Genomic DNA, 22,968 nt, shown 5'->3' on the forward strand with positions numbered 1-22,968 from the left:
ACGGGAAGGGGAATGAGAAGGAAGGAGGCTGGCGCCGGCGTAGAGCCAGGACTGCCCCCCAGAGGCTGGGTCCACAGGGCTGCGTGAAGGAGGTCAGCGAGGAGGCTTTTAGTTAATTAATTATGCTTCTTTGTATTTCTCCCTTTTCCTATTTGAAAATGTATTTATTACCTACGCAGTAAGTAATCCAGAACATTAAACTGTTTGGTAAAGGTCTGGATGGAGAAAATTTTAAGTGTAAACATGTAAATACCCTTCCTTTGCTGACAGCTTGTATACGTCAAAAATACCGCTATTAGAAAAGAAGGAACCGTGAAGATTACACGACTGCCGTCCTATAGTATATGTCCTCAGGAAGGGAGACAAGCAAATTAGCCAACCCGTCAGCAAGCCATACAAAGTTCATACATGATTTCAGGGAAAACAACAGACAAACAAAATTATATATATATATACTTGACGCTTCAAAACTTACATAATAAAATCCATCTTCATCAATTTCACCAAAAACAGTAATAATATCTCCAGTGCAAAATGTAAGTTCAGCCTGTAGAGATAGAACATAAAGTTAAAAGTGTTCTCCTGGAGACAGAAGCTGCTTTTTTTAAAAAAAAAAAAAAAAGTTCTTCATGATTTCTGGTATGATTTCTCTTTTTCTCTTATTATTTTGGTATGAACCTATTCTTTCAGTCAAATAAGGAGGAAAGGTACAAATCTGATGAATGCCTCTGTCCCTAGCCTCTTAGAAAGTAAGGATATGTCATGATGACTCCAGCCTACAAGAAAAGGGCTGCCGGGCTCTGATTCTCGGCCAGAATTCAAGGTCGTCCCCATGTTCTGCTGGCGGCACATCTTTAGAACCAAATAGTCAACTTAAAAAACCCGGAGCCTCAAGGAGATGTTCTCTGCAGCGTAGGGACCATTGCACAAACAGCCTTTCAGTGAGTGTAAAAAAAAAATCAGTAATTAAATGTCTATTTATTAAGTGTCTACTCTATGCCAGGCTCCAGGCTAGAGGTGGGTGCATAGAATCCAGCAGAGGATACCAGAAAAAACTGCATTTTTATCTCTCGACGCGGAAAGAGGGACTAAAGTTCACACGTAAGAGCCATCAGGCATCTACGCGCATCGAGCCTGTAGAGATGTGAATACACCTGAGCTCTGAATCGGAGCCATGAGCTGCTCGCCCGTCAGGCGGAACAGAAATACTGAGGACCAGGGATCGGTACACATCTCGCCATCTAAGAAAGCGGCCCCACGGACTGGAAACCTAATCGTTCATTTCTGAAGGCAAATCCTTTTCAGTTTTCACAAAGTTCCTAGGACCCCAAAACTACATGCACGGAGAACACCCATCCTTTCTTCTCTATCTTCCTTGAATGTGTGTGTGGCGGCCATGAGGGTCAGCGGCCACATGCAGGGGACTTTGCTTTCTCTCTCCAGGACGACCCATCACCACCAGGTGTGGGTCACAGGGCTTGCCCGGCGCTGGTCCAGGGAAACCCAATGTCAGTGGCTGCCATGTCCTGAGCGTGTCACCAGGCTCACGACCTCTCTCCTGCCTGCCTGGGTCCCTATTTACTGGTCGGGTAGCCCTGCCCTCGGACGGGTCCAGAGAAGGCAGGGAGGCAGCAGTGCTGTCAGCAGAGGTGTGGGGCGCTTGGCCGGTACCTCGACATCGATGTTGGGCGAGCTCTCCCTCGGGTCGTAGTCGTACAGGGCAACCATCCTCCGCGTCGCCACCGAGGGCTGCCTGATGCTCCTTCTGTTTCTCTCTGTTCCCGTCACAGGAGAAGAAGAAAGACACCATGAAGTGATTTCAGAGCCGGGTCACAGATGGCCAGTTTGGCCGAGGCGACCACTGGGCACTAGTGCCAGCAAAGCCAGGGCAGCTCCCACCCCTTTCTCCAGCACATCCGTGAACAAGGGACACTTAGACTGATCCTCTGCAACAGTCGATCTAAACCGTTCAGGCCGGCACCGGGTGGGTGCAGCACGGGCAGGACCACCGGGCTGGCTGGAGGTTGGCAGCTCGCTCGCAGGAAGCCCCGCAAACGCCGGGTCAAAACTGCTGCCCGTGTAGCTGCCGTGAAGCCACAGAATCAAGTCATTCTCGCTCAGACCAGAGGCACGGCCACCGGCCTGGCATCAAGAGAAGCAAGAGTGCATAGAAAGCGGCACCCTCTCTACCCATCGCAAGGGTCCCTCCCACCGCTTTCCCCTCCAGCGCCCTGCCACTGTGCTTTCAACAGCTGCCCCCGAAACGATGCCGCCTGTGGGGAAGGCTCTGGGGAGGCCCCCTCCCCTTGCCTGGCTGTGATCTGCCATAGACGGAGCCCCAGGGCACTATCCCAGCACACACGGCAGCACAAGCCGGGAGGGAAGAGGAAACCCCGAGCAGAGCAGAGGCGAAAACTCTGAAAACAGCCGTTTATAAGAAGGGTCCGTGGAGAACCGTGGGATCTGGCCCAGACTGTCGAACTCCCTGGCAAACCCGCTGTTGTTTGCAGTTCTAAATGATATTTCTCCTGGAAAAAGCCGGCATTGAAGCATTTCTTCTAAACACAGCTGCTTTTCACCTACAATGAATTTTTGGAATTCAAAACATAGAAATGAAAACTCTCAAAGGCAGGTGTTTTGAAAGCAACTAACGTTAGTTACGTGGCTTTGCAGTGGCTTGTGGCAGGTATAGGGCCTGCAGTGGGTGTGCAAAATTCAACCCTCAGCTCCTGGTCAAGAATCACTGCTTTCGGGGCTTCCCTGGTGGCGCAGTGGTTGAGAGTCCGCCTGCCGATGCAGGGGACATGGGTTCGCGCCCCGGTCCGGGAAGGTCCCACATGCCGCGGAGCAGCTGGGCCCGTGAGCCATGGCCGCTGAGCCTGCGCGTCCGGAGCCTGTGCTCCGCAACAAGAGAGGCCGCGATAGCGAGAGGCCCGCGCACTGCGATGAAGAGTGGCCCCCGCTTGCCACAACTAGAGAAAGCCCTCGCACAGAAACGAAGACCCAACACAGCCCAAAATAAATAAATAAATTTAAAAAAACACAGAAGAATCACTGCTTTCATTTAAAATAAGCAAGCACACCTTTGCAGGACCTGCAGGACATATGTTTCCTTGAAGCAAAGTATAGTGGTAACCAGAGGTTAAGTACAGTGCTGCTAAATATTGCGGATTTCACGGGGGATGTTTTCTGCAGGGATGAATTTCTGAAGGGGGCAATAACAATATGCATGTTCTGTACTGAGGCGTAGTTTACATACAATACGATTCACTCTTTCTAGTGCCCACTTCAGCAAGTTTTGATAAGCTCACGCGGTCTTATAACCACCACAGCCGTCAAGACATTGAAGCTCCGTCACCCCCCAAAATTCCTTTATGCCCCCTTGTTGTCACCTCCAGCCTGGGTAACCACTGGCCTGTTTTCTGTCCCAACAGTTTTGCCTTTTTCAGAATATCGTTTAAATGTCATCACACAGATGTAGCTTTTGGAGACTGGCTTCTCTCCTTTGGACAATGCATCTGAGATCCATTCATGTTACTGCACAGATCAATAGTTTGTTCTACTTTTAGCGGTGAGTAGTATCCCGTTGTACGGATGCACCATAGTTATTTTATCCATTTACCAGCTAGAAGACATTTGAGTTGTTTCCCCTTATCAGTGATTATTAGTCAAACCACCATAAATACTCACGTACAGCCTTTTGTGTGAACGTGTTTTCATGCCTCTTGGGTAAGTATACAGGAGTGGATAGGATTGGATTGTAAGTGTAGGTTTAACTTTAGAGGAACCCATACCTGTTTTGCAAAGTGGTTGTAGCATCTTATACTCCAGGGAAACCGAGCAGAACCCTACAGGGCCTTCCTGGGGACAGACCACACCCCCTGCCACACGGTGTCCCCTGCCTCTTGTTTGTAGAAAAGCTATAGCCTCCTAGGCCTTCCCCAAGTTCCAAAGAGCAAATGTAATCAGAAATGCGAGAAAATGTGGAAACAAGGGAAAAAGGTCAAGCAACACAAAATAACAATAGTTTAGCCAGAAAACAATGTCAAGGATCCTTAGTTCCTCCTCAAGGTTATAGGTACTATTCTGAGAGCTGTTTTACAGATACTAAAACCTCCACCAGGTGGAAGTAGTTAACTGCCGACCACCAGCACAGACCCCAGACTGGTTGGAACCAGAAGATTGATGATGTTGATTCCCAATTACCTCACCACCAACCCATCAGAAGACGGTCCACAAGCTGACCAGGCACCCTGAAGCCCCCTCCCTCACTTTGCTTCAGAGACCCTTCCCTGAAAGCCACTGGGAGTTTGGTTCATTTGAGCATGAGTTGCCTGTTCCCCTCGCTTGGCACCTGCAATAAATGCTATACTTTCCTTCACCACAACCTGATGTCAATAAATTGTCTTTGCTGCACATCAGGTGAGTGGACCCAAGTCTGGTTCAGTAACACCGCAAGCAAATGAGAGTTCCAGTTGCTCCACGCTTGCCAACACTTGGTATGAGCAGTCTTTTTCATTTTAGCCATTCTAGTGGGTGTGTTGGTTTCTCATCATGGCTTTATTCACTAATGATGTTAAGCATTTTTCCATATGTTTATGTACCATCCAAATATCTTCTTTGGTAAGGGATCTCTTCAGATCTTTTGTCAACATTTTTACTGGGCTATTTTTTTATTTGTTAATTGATGGTTTTATTTATTTTTTATGATAAAATTTTTAAAAAATTTTTATTGGGGTATTAGTTGATTTACAACGTTGCATTATTTTCATGTGTACAGCAAAGTGAATCAGTTAGACATATACATATATCCACCCTTTTTTTTTTTTTTTAGATTCTTTTCCCATGTAGGCCATTACAGAGTATTGAGTAGAGTTCCCTGTGCTATACGGCAGGTTCTTATTAGTTATCTGTTTTATATATAGTAGTGTGTATATGTCAATCCCAATCTCCCGATTTATCCCTCTCTCCCCATCCCCTGGTGACCATAAGTTTGTTTTCTACATCCGTGACTCGACTTCTGTGTATTGGGTTTTTTTTTATTGTCAAGTTTTGAAAGTTTTCTCTGTATTCTAAATATAAATCCCTTTCTGCCGAGTTACTCGCAAATATTTTCTGCCAGCTTGTGGCTTCTCTTTTCATCCTCTTAATGGTGTCTTTCTAAGCTGAGAAGTATTTGATTTTGATGACGTCTAACACAATTTTAAAAATATATCGTATCAAAGAAATTGTTGCCCTATCATCACAGTTTTTCTCTGTTTTCTTCTAGAAGTTTTACAGTCTTTGTTTTTATATTTAAGACAGTGTTCCATCTTAAGTTTTTTAATATGGTGAGACTATGGCTTGAGATTGTTTTTGGCCCGTGGATGTCCAATAATTCCAGCACCTATTATTGAATAGACTCTCCTTTCTCCACTGAACTGCATTTTCACCTTTGTTGAAAATCAACTGACCGTGTATGTGTTGATCTGTTTCTGGGCTCCATTCTGTTCTGTTGATCTGTGTGTCTGCCGTTCTCCAATACCACATGGTCTTGATCAGTTTGCCTTTATAGTGAGTCTTAAAGTCAAGTTACGTTGAGTCTTCCACTTCTGTTCTTCTAAAAAACTGTTTTAGCGATTTTAGTTCCTTTGACTTTTCATATGCATGAAAGATTTAGCTTATGGATTCTACATAAACCTTTGCGCAGACCTTCATTGCAGTTGCGATGAAATCTATAGGTCAGTTTGGGGATATCTGACATCTTAATATCTTAGCAGTATTAAGTCTATGAGCATTCTGTCTCTATTCACTCAGGGACTCTTTGATTTCTTTCATCAGTGTTTTATAGTTTTCAGCATACAGATCCTGCACGTATTTTGTTAGATTTAACCGTAAGTATTTCACATCTGCATTGTGTTATTGTTAAGCGGTATTACTTTTAAAATTTAAATCTCAAATTTTTCATTGCTAACCTATGGAAATACCATTGCTTTTGTATCCATTGGCCTTGCTAATCTCACTTGTGAGTTCTAGGAGCTTTATTTATAGATATGTGAGATTTTTAAAGTAAAGTTTCATGTCACCTTTTCCTTCTGTGTACCGCTGCTTCCTGGCTCTCCCCGTACTGCACGCTCTGCGTGATGCTGGAAGGAAGAGGTGAGGGCAGACATCGCAGCCTTACTCCCAGTCTTGGGAGGAAAGCGCTCAGTCTTTCACCATGAAGAAGGCTATTTCCTAATAACAGAGGGGCAAGCAGATATCTCAGCTTGGTTCCCTCAACTAGTCATATTTAGAAAACTAGAATGGAATAAAAAGACATTTAATCTAACTGATCACGTAAATCAAGTTTCTGTTTTTTAGCAGATCACTCCTAGGCTCCCTGGGTCTGTGGTGCACAGAGCCCGCTCCCTCTATGAACACTCACTGTCCACTTCAGGAAAGAAGACAGCAGTGCAAGGGAGTGGATGGTGTGAGGGGCTCAGAGAGCTGCAGTCTCGTGGATTTAATCTGGGCAATTTAATCATATGAAACCTCGACTATTCGACGTGGATCGTAACTTGAGACCATGAGCTCATTAATACCAAAAAGTCTGAGGCGTTTTATTTGATTTTGTGTTTATCCTTAAAACCATGCATATTCTTTAACCACTGAATTTTGTCTTTGGAGTGTCATTTAGAAGTGAATCTAACGTTTTGAAGTATTAAAACTTTAAATATGAATGACACAAAACAGGTATATCTGTCTACAGCTATTTAGAAAAAGTAGAGGCCTTTTGAATGAGGAGATTTTCCTTGCACAGGGGAAAATTTAAAGATCGTAAGTGTAATGTTGCTGAAAACAGTTTTGCTCTTGGTTGGCTCACTGGTGCTGCAGAGTGGTTCAAGATAAACGAAGGCATTTAATATCCAAATTAAAGGGTAAAAATCTTTTATGCCTTTTGGATAAGCAAAATTCACCTGAAGAATGGAAGGCATAACACTACCCCATCATCCTTTGAAATTTATCATAGATACGCAATGTTCAAAGTATATTACCAGTGTCTTAGTCCATTCAGGCTGATATAACAAAGTGCCACAGACTGGGTGGCTTAGACAACAAATATCTATTTCTCACAGTCCTGGAGGCTGGGGGTCCAAGACCAAGGTGCTGGCTGACTTGGTGTCTGGTGAGGACCTTCTTCCCGCCTTCCTGGCATACAGACGGCTTACTTCTCACAGTGTCCCCACATGAGGGAAGGGGTGAGGGGCCTCTCTGCGGTCTCTTCTATAAGGGCACTAATCCCATCCGGGGGGCTCCACCCTCATGACCTCATCACTCGCAAAGGCCGCACCTCCTAATCACACTGGGGGTCAGGATTTCAATGAATGAATTTTGGGGGGACACAGTCAGTCCAGAACAACCCAAAAGCAGTTGTTTATTTTCTAGATGTGATAGACCTTTAGTAAGCAAGGCTGTACTTCATCTTCCCTGAGAAGACCATCTGTGGTTTCATAAATACTTAGATGCCTATACGTCCGTATCGCAGCAAGACTATTACAAGCCTGGTTTACCGAGTGGGTTTTGCCCAAGAAAAGCCAATGGTTAACGCTCGGATTTCCCTTGACACATTCAGACGGTGCAGGTGGGATCCTGCGCAGCGCTGTCTCCTGCTCTGAGCTGGTGTTTTGGCTATGAAACCCTCAGGAGGGCAGGAGCCTCGCAGCCTACAGGTTCATGGGTGAGCCAGGGGTTGCCTCTTACCTATTTTCTCCACAGGTGTGTTCAGGGGGAGGAAGCCTTGTCTGAGGAGCTGCTCCATCACCTCTTCATCGTCTGCCTGGATTTCAGAGACCATGTTACAAGGAATAAGGCCAAGCCGGGCGCAGGTTTCCCCGCGGTAGAATCCATCAGCGTCTTTATCGCCGTAGACCTGGAGCCGTGGGAAGAAGTTAAGGCATTGGGATGGGCTGGTTCAGAAATACATCAGCTCTACTCACGGTAGAGTCACACCTGTCAGAACCAGACTTGAAGGCCACGGCACGCGGGTGTAAACGTGTACACGTAGCGCTCGCCCTACACATCTCTACCTCAAGAACCTGTTTCTCCTCCAGGGTGTGGACAGCCCCTGGGCCTCCCATCAAGGAGGGGGGCTGCTAGCTGAGGCCAGGTGATGAGACCCCACCCCACTTAGAAGTGCAAATGGTTCTTCCATAAGAAGACAGTGCCTCTGTCGGATATTCTAGAAGTGAAAAAATCTCAACTAACAGAGATTCTGCGGGTACCATTCTGTGGGGTAAGCATCACCATCCTTTAAAGGCCCCGTTTTATCAGACAAACATTAGGACCACTTTCAAAGGCGAGTTGTCAGTGCCCTTTTGGAAATTTGCAAACTTAGGACTCAAGGCTCTTTCCCCTCTCCTGGGGAGCATCCTGCTTCTTCGTTCCGACTGCAGACTCAGGCCCCCCTCCTCTGCTGAGAGGAAGGCTGAACGTCGAATGCAAAAGAAAGCAGCTTGTCGTGTGATGTGTGAAGGAACTTGGGTCTGGCGAGAGCCCCTCCCCATCCTTCCCCCTTACTCCCCCCCCACCGTGCCCTCCCCATCACCCCCAGCCATGCCCCCACCTTGATGATCTGCCCTTCTTTAAAGGGAAGCTCCTCTTCCGCAGCATCTGGGTTCGGGGACATGGTGAGGGGATCGTAGTCGAAAAGAGCCACGAAGATCCGAGGTGGGAGCTCCTCCGCCCCAGGGTCCGTCTCCGACTCTTCGTAGAAGTCTGGAGAAAGCCGGTTCCGCCCACCGTACTCATCTGGGAGCATGTGGGATAAAGGACAGGGTGCTAAGTAATTCCCGCGGCCACCCCCCAGCTTCACCCAGAAACATGAGCTGTTACAGGAAGTGTGGTTTTAGAAACGCCCACACTTTGGGAGGCTGTGGCATCTTAACTTTTGTCTTTTTAAAAACATGGGTAGCTTGGTATGCAGGCAGAAGTGGATCATCTCAACAGAGATGGGTTTGACAAGCAAATAACTAGCACACAACACAGGCACCAGCATGACCCTAGGTGTGCTGCGTGTGAAGACGGGGAGAGAGATAAAGGACTTTGTGTCAAAGACCTCCCTGCAGGGCAGGCCTGAGCGCCAGGGGCGGCAGGTGGGCGAGCCCTTGGGATTAGGACACGGCCGCACAGGCCTGTTCAGGGGCCAGAGACCCGGAGCCCCTCTGTGTGTTTCCGTAACAGCCGAGCCAGAGTACCTGGACGCTGAAAGGCATCTGTGTATTAGTCCAAGTTTGATATAGGTGACCAAGCTGCTCACTTAGCCCCAAATAGCTAACTGGCAACAAATGCATTACAGCAAATTAATGACTTCCTAGCGGGACTGAGTTTCAAGTCTACCTACCATTGAGCTTCTAAAGAGAATTCTTTTTGAAATCCTTATATGCACATGTATTATTAGGTATCATCACACATATGCATATATCTCACTACATATGCATACATTTAAATATATATATAGAGAGAATGAACATCTGCTAGTAAATTATACTGTTCTGACCACACAACAAGGGCTCAGAACACCAGCGTCTCTCCATGAGTGGCTGTGATGTCACTGCACTGTTTCCTCCAGAGAACGTATACTAGAGGCTGTACGAGAATCAGACCTCATGGGGAGAGAACAGTGGCCTCCGTGGAATGTGTCCATGGAAACCTGTCTTCTCAGGGACCAAAGTGGGCGACCGAGAGGTCCTTCTCTTTCTTGGTGGCAGGCTAGACTCAAGGAAGAACTTATCTCCAGCTGCTGGTCTGACCTGGGAGTGGGCACTCCTCCCTCTGCCCCGATGTGGAATGTCCTGGCCCGGGGTGGGAGGGGGTCTTTGTCAGGAAGGAAGAAGGGTCCGCATGCCACGTGCAAAGCCGGGGCTCATGACTGGCCCCTGTCGGCTCCCGAGGCCACCTGTGCTGCGAATAAACATCGTCCTTTACAGGTGAACTGCTTCCCTCACTACCCGACCAAGGGCACTGCTTCCACTGTCACTTCTACGGAGGGAAAGGGGGTCACCTATGGAACATACTTTACAGCTGTTCATCTTCTCCTTGCAGGGAAACCAGGGAGAGGAGTCTCCTTTCTAGAGGGCCAAGTTTTGTTTCTTTAGTTATTCATTTTTCTCATCTGGACACAGAGAAAGTGCGTTCCATTTCCTTCTGCTCTACAAGGTCAGTAGCCAAAATAACTGGGGAAAATGGGGCGGGGGGGGGGGTGGAGACCTGCACAGTCGGTCAGCAAGAACAGAGTCCTCCTGTTTAGAATGGTATATACCCTCGGGCCTTTTCACCTGACAGGTAAATAACTAGATAAATGCAAAGACGAAACATTATAGAGGAAGAAACCAAACCCAGTGAAATCCTCCTTTGGGGTCATTGATCAAGGTTATGAGGCCTTCCTTATGCTAATTACATGATTTAGAATTTATTAGATGTGGAGCTATGTAATTTTTATCTTTTTAAATCAGAAGGGGCATTGTTTTCTTAATTTAGGAAACCCGGGGTATATTAAAAGTATGGTATATTTTAACTGTGACTGCACTGCTTATTAAAAATATACTTAGGAAGCATATGGTCTATAGACTTCAGTTCCTCTGAAAAAGAAAACGGATGCTCTTGGAGTACGGCAGGTTTCTAAAGTATTAATCGCTGACATTTGCACAAGAAAAATATAACTGAACAGGTGAAACAGAGCAGGGCCCTATGGTCCTTGCCCGCCCCGCCATGTCCTCCGCCTGCCTTCTGTCTGCAGAAAAGCTTTAGCAAAGAAGAAGTTTAATCAGAGAAGTGAGAAGATGCGGAAGCAAAGGAAAACAAAGGAGACCAAATAATAATAGTTCAGTCATTAAGCATCATCAGGGACCTTCAGTTCCTCCTCAAGGGCTATAGATCATATCCTGAGCCGTGTCCTGGGAGCCGTCTTGTAGACACGGAAACCCACACCAGGTGGAGAAGTGAACTACACGATGACCAGGCTGTAGCCATGACGTGAGCTGCCACAATTCCGATAACTGGCCTCAAGGAAATGGGAACAAACCGACCCTGGAACTGAAGACTCACTGTACCTAAAACCATCAAGATGACGCTGGTCAGACGACCGATGACCAAGTTCAAGATGCCTGTCGGGGCTGCCTGTGCTGGTTCTGCACGGAGCCCCCTCCCTCCGTCTATAAAAGCACTTGCCCCCGACTGTCGGGGGAGGGGGGAGTCGGCCTTTGGACAGGTGTCCCCCGCCACCACCTGGTTGCCAGCTTCCAAAATAAAGCAAACTTTCCTTTCCACCAACTGGCCTCTTTATTGGCTTTTGAGCAGCGAGCGGCTGGACCCCACTGCCGGTTACACAGGGACTAGATCTAGGAAAATAGTCTGTTCACACGTCACTGACTGTTCACTTCCTAGGGTTTGGGGCATGATTCTCTTCTTTTCTGGTAGCTGCTGAACACGATTCACTTTTGTTTTTTTTAAATAAATAAATTAATTTATTTTTGGCTGCGTTAGGTCTTCATTGCTGGGCGCGGGCTTTCTCTAGTTGCGGCGAGCAGGGGCTACTCTTCGTTGCGGAGCGCAGGCTTCTCATTGCGGTGGCTTCCCTTGTTGTGGAACACGGGCTCTAGGCGTGCAGGCTTCAGTAGCTGTGGCTCGCGGGCTCAGTAGTTGTGGCTCGCGGGCTCTAGAGCGCAGGCTCAGTAGTTGTGGCGCACGGGCTTAGCTGCTCCGCGGCATGTGGGATCTTCCCGGACCAGGGCTCGAACCCGTGTCCCCTGCACTGGCAGGCAGATTCCTAACCACTGCACCACCAGGGAAGTCCCACGATTCACTTTTGTCTTCTGAAATTATAATAGGTTCTTCAATCTGTGTATGTATATATGTGTATGAATATATAAAGTATTTGATATTAATTACGCCTTTTACATGATTTCTTGCATTTCTTCATGATGAGAAATCAGGTACAATGAAAGCAACTGTATCACGGATTTATTTAACATGTTTTGAATTCTATTATTAACAGACCTTTTGGTTAAGCTGTTACCACAGCACTACTCTGTTTTTGCCAACGTAGCTAGTGTGTTACCGAAATTAAGACACGTGTGCAGCCTTCTGCATTCTCTACCTTAAGACAACACTGACTGAGTGAGTGTTAGAGACTCCGATGGGGAGGCGGTGGGTCCGCCGAGGTTTTCCTTGACGCCCCTGCCCAGCTGGGAATTTGCAGCACCGTTATTTTCAGTCCTGTAGACTCTCCTTCTCCATCCTAGGAGACCGGAGTAGGAGACCCACGGGACGTCCTGCAGAGCACACCCCTGCCTGGTGCCGCGGCACTGATCTGCAGCCACGGGAAGGGTGGCAGCTCACGTGATGAGCATTCACTCGTTAAAGTCACAGTCGAACGAGGACTCAGGAACCAAGCTCAACAGGAAGAACAGTCTTGAACTGGTCCCCACCTCGTTCCTCAAGACAGTCAGTCTGGACAAGTCATTTACCTTGCAAGCCAGGAGCACCTACCTGACCTCCGTAATTGCTACGGGGGAATTATACACACATCAGATGAAGCTCTGAGCGACGTGGCCGCAGCTTACAACACTCGAAACCAGAGTGAGCTCAGTACACACAGAACGCTGCTAGTGCGTCTGCAGTAAGTGAAACCGGCGTTTTCCAGCTGATTTTGTTTATATTTCGGCTTATTTTTCTATTTTTCAGCTCAATGAATACGCTCCGTGTTTTCAAAGGTCGGTTAACAGTCTGAAATTTTTTACTGATAAAAATAAAAACATTCTAGGGCTTCCCTGGTGGCGCAGTGGTTGAGAGTCCACCTGCCGATGCAGGGGACACGGGTTCGTGCCCCGGTCCAGGAAGATCCCACATGCCGTGGAGTGGCTCGGCCCGTGAGCCATGGCCGCTGAGCCTGCGCGTCCGGAGCCTGTGCTCCGCAACGGGAGAGGCCACGACAGTGAGAGGCCCGCGTACCGCAAAAAAAAAAAAAAGAAAAAAAAAACAACAAAATAAAAACATTCTAAAAACTGTAAAGATGGAAAAGGAAACTTTTGTTTCCCTATTGTTTGGACTCCATGAGGAAGAAACGCCTGAAAGAAGGACGAAACTTCACGGGATCTGTATTGCTGTATAAAGTCTTTAATTATTTTTGGCTGATGTGAACGATGGTCTTTTAAACCTTAGCTATTTAAATGTGATTGGGGCTGTGTTTTCAGGTGTCTGGACCTCCATGGGTGGCTTTCCTTGAGCCTTGTCTCGCCAGATCAAGATGTTTTGCTCTCATCTACTTCTGTTCCATGAGTGGGTCTCTTGCTTTGTTTCGTGTGTGTGTGTGTGTGTTTTCACACAAAGCTAGTTTATTTGTGCTGATTACCAGATTCCATTATCTTGTGCATAATACTTTTTAGAATTGTTTTGCCGGGGTTCATTCCAGTAGTAGAAAGATTCCCATCTCACCTTCAGCCACGTTCCCCTCTTAGCGGACTGATCAGAATGACTACAATGACAGCTTTCAGCACGGCTCGCTGAATTCCAAAAAGTAATTAAGAGAATGGAATTGGATGCCAGAGGGTGACTCATGCACAAGGAGGTGACCAGATGGACGGGGTCAGCACACAGGTCAGGGCACACATTCAGGCCTCCTGGCGTTTTTCATAACTTTCAACCCCAGTTGTCCAAGGGTTTCACGCATACAGATAACCCTCCTTTGACTCAGGGCTTGTTTAGATATCTGGAGTTCGGCCACCATCCCCGCCTCTGCTGCTTTGACCATGAGCAACTCACGAGAGCATGACCTAGGAGTTGGGGAGGTGGCCCGTCACCATCTCTTCAGTGCCCACCATGGCAGCCTCTGCAGTGAAAAAAGAAAAACTGGTAGGGAGAAGATTGCTGTCAAAAGTCAATATATTTTGAGAATACTTGAATTTCGGTTATATTTATCTTGTGCTGTTTCTGCCTTCTTCTGCCATAAATAACTGAGGGTGTTCTGTATTTAGTTGAAAATGCTATTCCTAATGACTTTTTTTGGCAGTACGCGGGCCTCTCACCGTTGTGGCCTCTCCCGTTGCGGAGCACAGGCTCCGGACGCGCAGGCTCAGCGGCCATGGCCCACGGGCCCAGCCGCTCCGCGGCATGTGGGATCTTCCTGGACCGGGGCACGAACCCGTGTCCCCTGCATCGGCAGGCGGACTCTCAACCATTGCGCCACTAATGACTTTTTAAAACTATTTATATGGAGGACCAAGCAGCCACGTGCTCTGTGCTTAAAAGAAAGAGGGAGGCCTCCATCAGGCCCACTAACCGGCAGACGGGACCATCATTGGCCGGGACCTGTGGCGGCTGGCACTGCCGTGGGGAAACCTCCGGCCCACGTGATCCACCCGATCAGCCCGTCCAGCAGTCACCGGGTTTCCTAAAATCTAAAGACAAAACAACAACACGGTCATGAGGCTTGCCAGCCGCGGGAAGGAAAGAATTGCCAGCCAAATCAGTTCAACTTAGAAGCAGAAGCTCTAAAGGCAACTAAACTTAGCTTTTAACTGAAAGGTTAGCTGAATAACCTGGAAGAGGAAAAAGGGCTCACCCCAGGCACCCCGTCTTCTACAGCACACGGGTAGGGGCGAGAGAGCATCCCTCGGGAGGCACCTTTCTGTTGCTGCTACTGCCGCTGACGCCAAATCTTTTGAACCACAGTGAGAGTGGCTCACAGACGACTCGTCACACCTTCAGCCCCTCTTTCCTAGTCTCAGCACAGCCCCTCCAGAGACCACAAAAGCGGGGGAAACACTGCGTTTCCAGATGTCCCGCCTGGGCAAAGTTGCATGTGAGGTTACCGAAAACTCAAAGACAGAAGTTTCTGTGTGTAATCAGCTTGGAAGCTCATGGCAACGTCTTGGCCCTAATGCAAAGACACCAATCCCATTCCAGGGCTAACCTGAACGGCCCTCCTTTACGGGTAAGTCGGCCTCTGATTCACACTACAGGTTTGCATCGCATCATGTATGAGAATCAAAGCAAAGCCTCCAGCTCACTGGTAATTTGAGTCAGGAAGTTTTCAGGGACACAGGGAAGGAACCGGGGTTGGGAGTGACGGAAATTAGTCTGTTACAGGCGGGGAACAGGGAGCGAGCTGCAGTTTGCTGGTGTCAGTGGGCTGTGGATCGGCGCCCTCTAGTGGACATATCACAAACTGCACCGGCTCAGACCCAGGGCCTGGAGCCCCGGGATGTCTCACCTGTGTTTTCATGGAAAAGTTCAGCATGACAGGAGCAAGTGTTCTGAAAAGAGGACACAATATAGAGATGAATGAAGCCTTGAAGGAATCCCTACTCTTGAAAACCACTCACAAGCCTGGAAGACAAGGCAGGGGGATGGGTCTAGAGCTGATGATGGAAAAGTCATTCTGAAAACTGGTCGCAGGAAAGAAACCGGGGGAAAAAAAGAAAAAGAAAACCTTTGCAAACAGATGCAAAAACGGATCTCTTCAATCATTGTTCCCTATTTTCTTTCAGTTATAGGTGAAGGCCAAAACCAACCACAACCAAAAACCAAAACCACAACGAGAGAAAAACTTTCAGTAATACCAGTAAGTCATAAGTAAGTCCCCACAGTTCGCTTTGCAAAGTATGTGTTGCCAAACTTTTGGAGAATCGTAGTTCAGCTAACCCTTAATTAAAATTTAGATTCAGTTGTCCTTTAATTAAAGCAGCCACACTCATCACTGATTTGGGGGTAGGCGGTCATCATTCTAAAGCAAAGTAAAGAAATCATCAGCGTGCTCCAGACTGGGAAGCTGCATAGATCAAAGATGCATGGAAAATGCAAGAGAGCCAGCAGAGAGCGTGCCCGGGATGGACACCAAAATAAAAGAAGGTGAAAAAATGAAAACGGATTGGTTTGGCAAGCGGATGTGAGCGGGAGGTTTACTTCACACACCAAAGGACCGTCTGCAACCCGGGGAGGAGGCTGGGCGTGTCGGGCACTGGCCCTACTGTCGGACATTTTTATGCTTTTCTTCCAGACATCCCGGAAGTCCTCCTGGCCCGCGGGCTCGCCCCAGCTGCACTTGCTGGGGGTGGACCGCTCCGGGCTCGGGCGGGCCTCACTGCTGCTGACGACATGGCCGGGCTCCGCTGGCTCCCCGACATCTTCTTCGACGCTGCTCTGCCGGGTCAGCGTCCGGCGCCGGGCCAGCAGGGGCCTCAGGCTCCTCCTACAGGGACAGTGCCCGGGGCCGGGGCTGCACTGGGCAGCGGGGCTTCTGAAACTAAACCGTATCTCCTCCTCTTCGCTCCCACAGTCCAGGCCGCTGTCCGGGCTCCTGGTGGCCGAGCGGCTGAACCGACAGCCTCTGTCTTCGAACACGAGGTCCTCGGCCTGGGGGCCCCTGGGTCTGGCAGGGACCCGGGAGCCAAGCGGGGCCTCGTGCCCCTTGCAGGGCCTGGCGGGCTTGGGCTCTCTGGCCAGCCGGGTCCGGGCCCTGAAGCCCTGCTTGTACAAGAGCTCACAGGGCTCTCCATCCTCCTCGGCTACTTCAGGGATACTGAAAAGCTTCTTACTGTGCTGGGTCTGTTGGGGACACTCGGGCAGCTCCAAGAAAGCACGTTCAGTAGTCCTATTCTTAGAGCACTCCTTAAGGGGGTGGTGTGTTAGAACAGGTGCCGGGAGTCAGTGTGTGATCAGATATGAAGTGGGGCAGAGGGAAGGAAAGAAAATACAGACAGAATTAGTCTCCGAGGCCATGAGGGACAGAAAGCATGCTTGTAGTCGTGGCGGGAGGGGAGCGGAGGGGAGGGCGGATGGCATGCTCTGGCCGGGGCTCTGGAATGAGAACAGAATGGGTTAGACGGATGGGGCCGGAGCAGGGTGGGGTGGGCAGAGCACACGCAGAGCGGCCTGACACCCTCAGGACCAGCCATGCAGCCCCAACAAGGGAAGAGTGGCAGCTGGGCCGCGGGTGCAGGGAGGATGGTGGCAGGAGGCCTCACGCTGACCGAGGCGCTAGGATCTGTGACACGGCTACACCCAGAGGCAGGGACGTCTGAGTCCGCTGGCTGCACCTTCAGAAACTCGGAAGGCAGCTGCCGTGGGCCGCCGGCAACTGGAGATGATTCACAAAACGGGGACCCCAACCCGGCCACGCCACTGGACTCCGCACGTCCCTCTAAGCTCTCAGCACCCTCTGAAATCCATCCTCATGTGCAGTAACCTACGGCCTCTCTCCCTGGCTCAGATCTCAGGCTGTGAACGCGGGGACCTTGGAACCGGGCGCCCCAAAGTCACGGCTCTGGGGACGGTCTTGCTCTGTCCGTATCTGCAAAGGTTGCCTGTCTCTCCGCCAGACCCCAGACCTCGAGGCCCCCAGCGAGGAGCCGCGTCCCCGCCAGTATGGTGGCTGGCCCACTCAGAGGGGCCTAATGGACATCGAGGGGCGGACACCCCACGGCCACCGTCCCGGATGTCGGTGTCTCTCCGGATTTGCCCTCAGCCCCCTCCTCTGGTCCCGCTGAACCGGCCCGCTGGGCGCCCCTCCCGGGACACTCCAGCGACTCCACGAAGCCGTAAGCCCACCGTCTGCCCTGCCACGGGCCTCCAGGGGTGCACGTTAAAGACGCCTCCGCGGGGGAGCACCGGATTTGCTTCCCTGCCCCCAGCCCACCGGCCTGTGCGCCCCTCGCGCACGGGGACCTAGCGGGGTCGACTCAGGGCCGCGTCTGCCGCAGGTCTGGAGCCCACGAGGGCCAGGCGAGGAGGGCGTGGCACACGCTTCGCTCATTTGCTCACAAACGCCCCACGGAGGCCGTCTACTCCGGGGAACACGAAGGTGGAGAGGGAGAGCGAGGAAGCAGCGACCCAGCCCCGGGCGCCAAGCGGGGCGCACGTGAGCCAACAGGGCTGCCACGTGGGAAGGTGAGCCCGCGGGCCGGATCCCCAAGCTAAGTCTTGGAATTTCTGAAAAGAAACTAGGAGTCCAGATCGCTGAACTTGCCCTCTAGGCCTTCTCCCCGGGAGCCATGGTGACCTTTGGTTTCTCTGCTAACGTGGCGCAGGAAGTACCATCCCAGAAGCGTCATGGGGGAGGGGAGGGGAGGGGAGGGGAAGCAGATGCGCTTCGCCGGCCCAGCTCGTGGGGAAGCATGGGGAGCGGGTCAGGCTGGACCGCGGGCAGCTTGGGACCTTCCTCCAACAAGAAAGGTCACGGTGAATCCTGCTGGACGGCGGCCCAGGGCGGGGAGGAGGGGGGCCGGTGGGGGGAGTAGGAGCTGCAGCCGTGCGGGGTTTGCACAGGCATCTGCAGGTTCTCCAGCGACAGCGTCTCCGGGGCCCTGCGGGGGGCCTCTGCGGGGAGCTCGTCAGGCAGCCTGGTCTATGCAAGCGGGCACTGAGCGGGCAGTCAGATCTGGGTGTTGCCTTCCGTCCAACATTCAAAATGCGTGCCTCTGTGTTCCCAGAGGAAGGCCGGGGTCGGGCGGGGTTTTTCTCTCCGAGGCCTTTTTCACGTGAAAACCCCACAGCGGCCCGACCAGCTCTCCAGCCCTTTGTGTGTCTCCCGCGCTGGGCTGGGAGCAGCTGGAGGTCGGAGGTCATGTCCATCCTCATACCCCAGCCTGGCGGAGGGCCTGGCGCACAGGGGCGACCAGCTCGTGCCGAGTGAACAGATGCTCAGCTGGAACGGGCAGCGGCAGCAGCAGGACGGCTCCTGGTGCGTCCTGGGGCCTGGAGCGCGATCTTGGTCAAGGTGACCCCGTGTCAAACCCTTGGCTGACGGCTACGCCAGAGGCAGAAGCAGAGGATGCCGGGGCCCCTGGTGGGAGGTGTCTGAGAAGGGGCTGGTGTGTGGACCCCGCTGTCCTCCAGGAGGGAGGACCCTCCTCTGACAGCCCCTCTCCCTGGCCCTCCTGCGGTCCAGCAGCGTCCACCTCGGTTGAGAATCTTTGCGCGACTCGCTCCCAGTCTCCAGTCTGCCTCGGACGCAGACTCGCGCCCTCCCAGGCCCTGCCCGTCTGCGGATGGCCACGGAAGCCAGGGGCGTTGGCAGGGTGGGAATCTTCTTTGTTCTATTCTTTCCGATTCAGTTCTTGATGCAGAGGTGGGTGCCCCTGGGGGTGCCCAGTGGATTCTCCCAGACTCCTTCACCCAATTTGGGGAAAGAGGAGGGACAGGAGACCCCGAGCGCAGACTCAACAGTGAGCGAAGCCCGTGCGAACCTGTGGACTCTGCTTGCAGGACCAGGTGCTGCCTCTGGAGCCGGCCTCGTGGCCTGGCAAAGGGACAGGGATGGGGCGGCTGTGGGGACGGCGGGGAGGGGCCTGGCGCCCCGGCACTGACCTTGAGGGCACTGCGGGCCGCGCCGCTGGGCCGCCTCCGGGCCACGTCCTCCAGCTGCATCTCCGAGCACAGTTCTTCCTCGTCTTCCTCCATGATGTCCGAGAGGTCGGACCCCCGGCTGCTCTCCGTGTGGTACTCGTCTCCATGGCAACAGTGTGGCTGGGCAGGAGAAGGGGATGCAGATGGAGGGGCAGCTCCAGCACGCGGGAGTACCTGGGGCCCCTCCTGGCTGGCCTCCCCTGCTCTGCCCACTTCTGAGCTCAGAGTCGTGTCTGGGTGTCTGGGTGAGGTGCTCACCCCAGAGGTGAGGGAAACACAGTCCCCAAGCCTGCGGCAAGCTGGGATGGCAGACAGAGGACCAGCCCAGGCCTCCCAACTCTAAATCCAGACGGGCCCAGGCAGAGACCCCTTGGGCTCTTGGCAGGACAGAATGCCAGGGGGCTCACAAGACACACAGGAAAACATCGCTTTTCTGGGTACCGTCAGCCTCTCCAACTTAGTGGCTGGACAAAGGCTCAAGCGACAGGTCGTAAACTCAGGTGGCAGCATGACTCGAGGCCCCCCGTGAGCGTGTAGGTTGCATCTAGAGGCAGGGAGCAGAGAGTGCTGGGTGGCAGGGGTGCAAATGCACCATTAAGGGCGCCTAAGAGTTTTAAGAAAACCATGCAGTCTGAAATTCACACACGTGCACACACTGGGTTGTCAAAGAACAGCCCGGTCCGGGCGGGGTGGGACCCCCCACTGTGTGGTGTGCCCACTCTGTGCCCAGTTTGGTCACTGACACCAGAGAAGGCCCGCTGCTGGGGGTGCTTGGGGAGGAGTCTGGGGACGGCGGAAAAGGGTCAACAGAAAAGCAAGGAAAAGTAGCTTGCTAACATGTAAACTGAACCACCAGCAGCCCTGATGGGGTCTGGGGATTTGGGGGCTGGTCCAATTCAGCGGTCCCGTCCCCACCCTCAAAGCAAGCGCCCATTATTCAGCGTCTCGAGTATTTGCAGCAACTCAAACTGCACACCCTACGAGCTCAGACTTATGAGCCCCAAACATGCATAAAGCTGTTTTGTTTCTGCTGGATGGTGTCCATTAAGAGCAATTTCTTTATTCTCCTGGTGGGCGACCAGACAAGTGCCTTTAATAGCATCTCGAGACATGCTTATTAAAAATACCCCAGTTTCAATCACTCCTCTAGATAAAGACATGTCAGCACCTGAGTGGCACTAAGTTCCTGGCCCGCTGATGGGAAGGCAGCGTGAGTACCCAGGCTGGGGGTCCCGACCCAGCTGAGCCCTCAGAGAAGTGGCCCAGATGCTCTCAGCCTGAGAAGTCTGTGTGTCAGCATTTGAGCTGCTCCAGCCCTAATTCTTTCTATCAGGCACTGCAGAGAAGACGTAAAGGTGAACTGATTTTAAATGAATAAACAAAGATCAGGTTGGTTTGAAAGAGGTCTCCCCAAGGCAAATGGGAAGGAACTCTCCTCGAGAACACAATCTCACTGGATTCAAACCCAATGATGAGTTAGTAATAAACCCGTGGGATGGAAGGAGGTGTCTGCTGTTTGCCAAATACATCATGGATAAGCCATTCATAGGACTCCTATTCCTCTCTTCTGCCCAGTGAGATGTCACGGGGAGTCTTGATGGAGCTTCTGGAAAAGATTTTTCTACCAGTTAAAAGAGATGTGCCTGAGAAGAAAGCCCCCCTCCTTTTTCCCTTCCCTCCCTCCCTCCCTCCCTCCCTTCATTCCTTCCTTCCTTCCTTCCTTCTTGGGGTGCTGTCATATGAAAGTGTGACGACTGGCGCAATGGCAGCCACCTTGTAACCATGAGAGAAAGGCTAAAAGAATGGAAGATTCAGAACCTAGAGCCAGGACACCACTGAGCAGCTGAATCAACCTTGCAGCCTCCTACCTGAGACTTCCTGCGATGTGGGAGAATGAAATGTCTTTGTTATCTTAGTCATTATTAGTTGGGCATTCTATTTCTTGTGTTTAAATGAATGCAGATAGAATTACTTTAATCTTTTAGATAAAGAACCTGATGGTTGGAGAAGCTGAGTCACTTGCCTCCCACTAGCAGTGACAGAGCCAGGAAATGAGTCCAAGTCTGTGAGATTCCAAGGCCTCTTCCTGGCTAGGTTGTGACACTGCCTTGCTGCAGAGCTGTGTGTTGAGGGGGCTGGAGGATCTGACATCTGAGGGGTCTTCAAGCTCTGACATCTCAAGATCTCAGGACTCTCCAGGCCCCACTCTTCCTGTTGCCCAGACTTAGGTCTTGACACCATTAAAGAACATTCCCATTAGAATATGCATAATCAGAAATTGGAGACCAAACCCACATTGGATGGATTTGTCACTTGTGAGCCCAGTCTGGGACAAGAAGCCCTGACATTTTTGTCCCTCCAAGGGTGGGATGCTGACCGTTTAATTTCTGAATCTCCCATGATGCTTAGCACTTAGCAGACACTCATCACACATCTGCCTGATGAACGAAAGTAAAGAAACGAACGGTAGGTTTTGCCTAAACTGAGACCAGGCGGTTACCTGGAGACTCACCTGAAACACAAAATCAGCCCATGAACGGATACTCATACAGGGCAGTCAGGGAGGGCAAAAACCTCACATTCTGACTTTTGAAACTGTCCCCCAGTGAGGTCACAAATACGCAGGCACTGTGCAATCTAAACTTTCCAATGGACTGTGACTGTTGTCACCCGGGCCTTGGGGCCATGCACCCAGGAGCTGCACTCACCGGCTTGCCTAGCTCCGAGCCTTTCAGAAACTCGTCCACCGACGCGCCCCTCCTCTTGGCGTCGGGGGACTCGTAGCTGTCTTCCTCGTCCGAGTTTGCGTACTGCCCACTGCTCCTGTCCAGGAAGACGCTCCTTTTCTCTAGCTTGGAAGAGAAGAGGGGAGGTGTCAGGGCAGAGGCCGCCTGGCCCTGGGGATGGGCACAGGGGCAGGCGGCTTCCAGGCCCGACAGGGCTCCATCCTTTTCTCTAGCCTCCTCGGAGCCACTGTGTGAAGGGACTTGGGGTGAGTGACCCGCACAGGCTGGCGGGCGTTTTCTGATGCTGCCCTGGGTGCCCGCCGCCCCTCCCATGCCCACCAGAACTAGCTCCTGCCTTTGCAGGAGGTAACGCGTGGGTGCTGAGGAAAGGCTCCTCTCCCTCTGTTTGCCACCCTGGCCCGGCTGTTAACGTGACCAGTTAACCTTTTCTTGAATATGGAAGCTCAGAGGTTTGCTTTCTCTCCACACCTTCTAAAAGGGGAAGGCAGGCCGGGGAGAGGTGGGGAGGTGGCGGCTGTCCCAGGCATTCCTGGGCCCAGCCTCTGGCTCCAGCCTGCTCTCGGGGGTCCTGTCTGGGAGCTCAGGGTGGTGGGATGCGTGGCTGCTACCTGAGAGGGCGGGGGGGGGGCGGTGTGCAGAGCTCCCCCCCCCCAGCCCCTTCCTACACCAAAGCACCTGGGCTTCTGCTTTGCGGGAAATCAGGGCGGAGTGCCAGGGTGCCCGTAATAAAGGTGCACATTCTGCGGCATTTCCTTTAGTCAAGGGTACAAACTGCTGTGTAACTATTAACAAATCGGGAGATTCCACAGAAAGCCTGGATTTCCAGTTTCTCAACAGGCACTGAAGTGCTGTCACGGTA

At 51.3% G+C, this 22,968-nt stretch overlaps 1 protein-coding gene across 21 annotated transcripts in view; it reads right to left on the minus strand.

Moving 5' to 3' along the window:
- The window catches only part of RIMBP2 (RIMS binding protein 2), a 281,741-nt gene that overhangs the window by 30,503 nt on the left and 228,270 nt on the right, over positions 1–22,968 (minus strand). For 16 of the 21 annotated variants that reach the window (XM_060311102.1, XM_060311104.1, XM_060311106.1 and 13 more), the window contains 8 exons: positions 22,071–22,214; positions 19,324–19,482; positions 15,931–16,626; positions 14,297–14,414; positions 8,585–8,769; positions 7,723–7,891; positions 1,672–1,775; positions 476–547 (listed from right to left, as the gene is read on the minus strand). In XM_060311102.1, the coding sequence (XP_060167085.1) occupies positions 476–547; positions 1,672–1,775; positions 7,723–7,891; positions 8,585–8,769; positions 14,297–14,414; positions 15,931–16,626; positions 19,324–19,482; positions 22,071–22,214 (1,647 nt within the window). The remainder of the gene's footprint in view (positions 1–475; positions 548–1,671; positions 1,776–7,722; positions 7,892–8,584; positions 8,770–14,296; positions 14,415–15,930; positions 16,627–19,323; positions 19,483–22,070; positions 22,215–22,968) is intronic. The other 5 variants (XM_060311112.1, XM_060311116.1, XM_060311113.1 and 2 more) reach the window with 1 other exon arrangement.

This window comes from Globicephala melas, chromosome 13 (genome assembly GCF_963455315.2).
Source record: "Globicephala melas chromosome 13, mGloMel1.2, whole genome shotgun sequence".
NCBI classification, from domain to species: Eukaryota; Metazoa; Chordata; class Mammalia; order Artiodactyla; family Delphinidae; genus Globicephala; species Globicephala melas.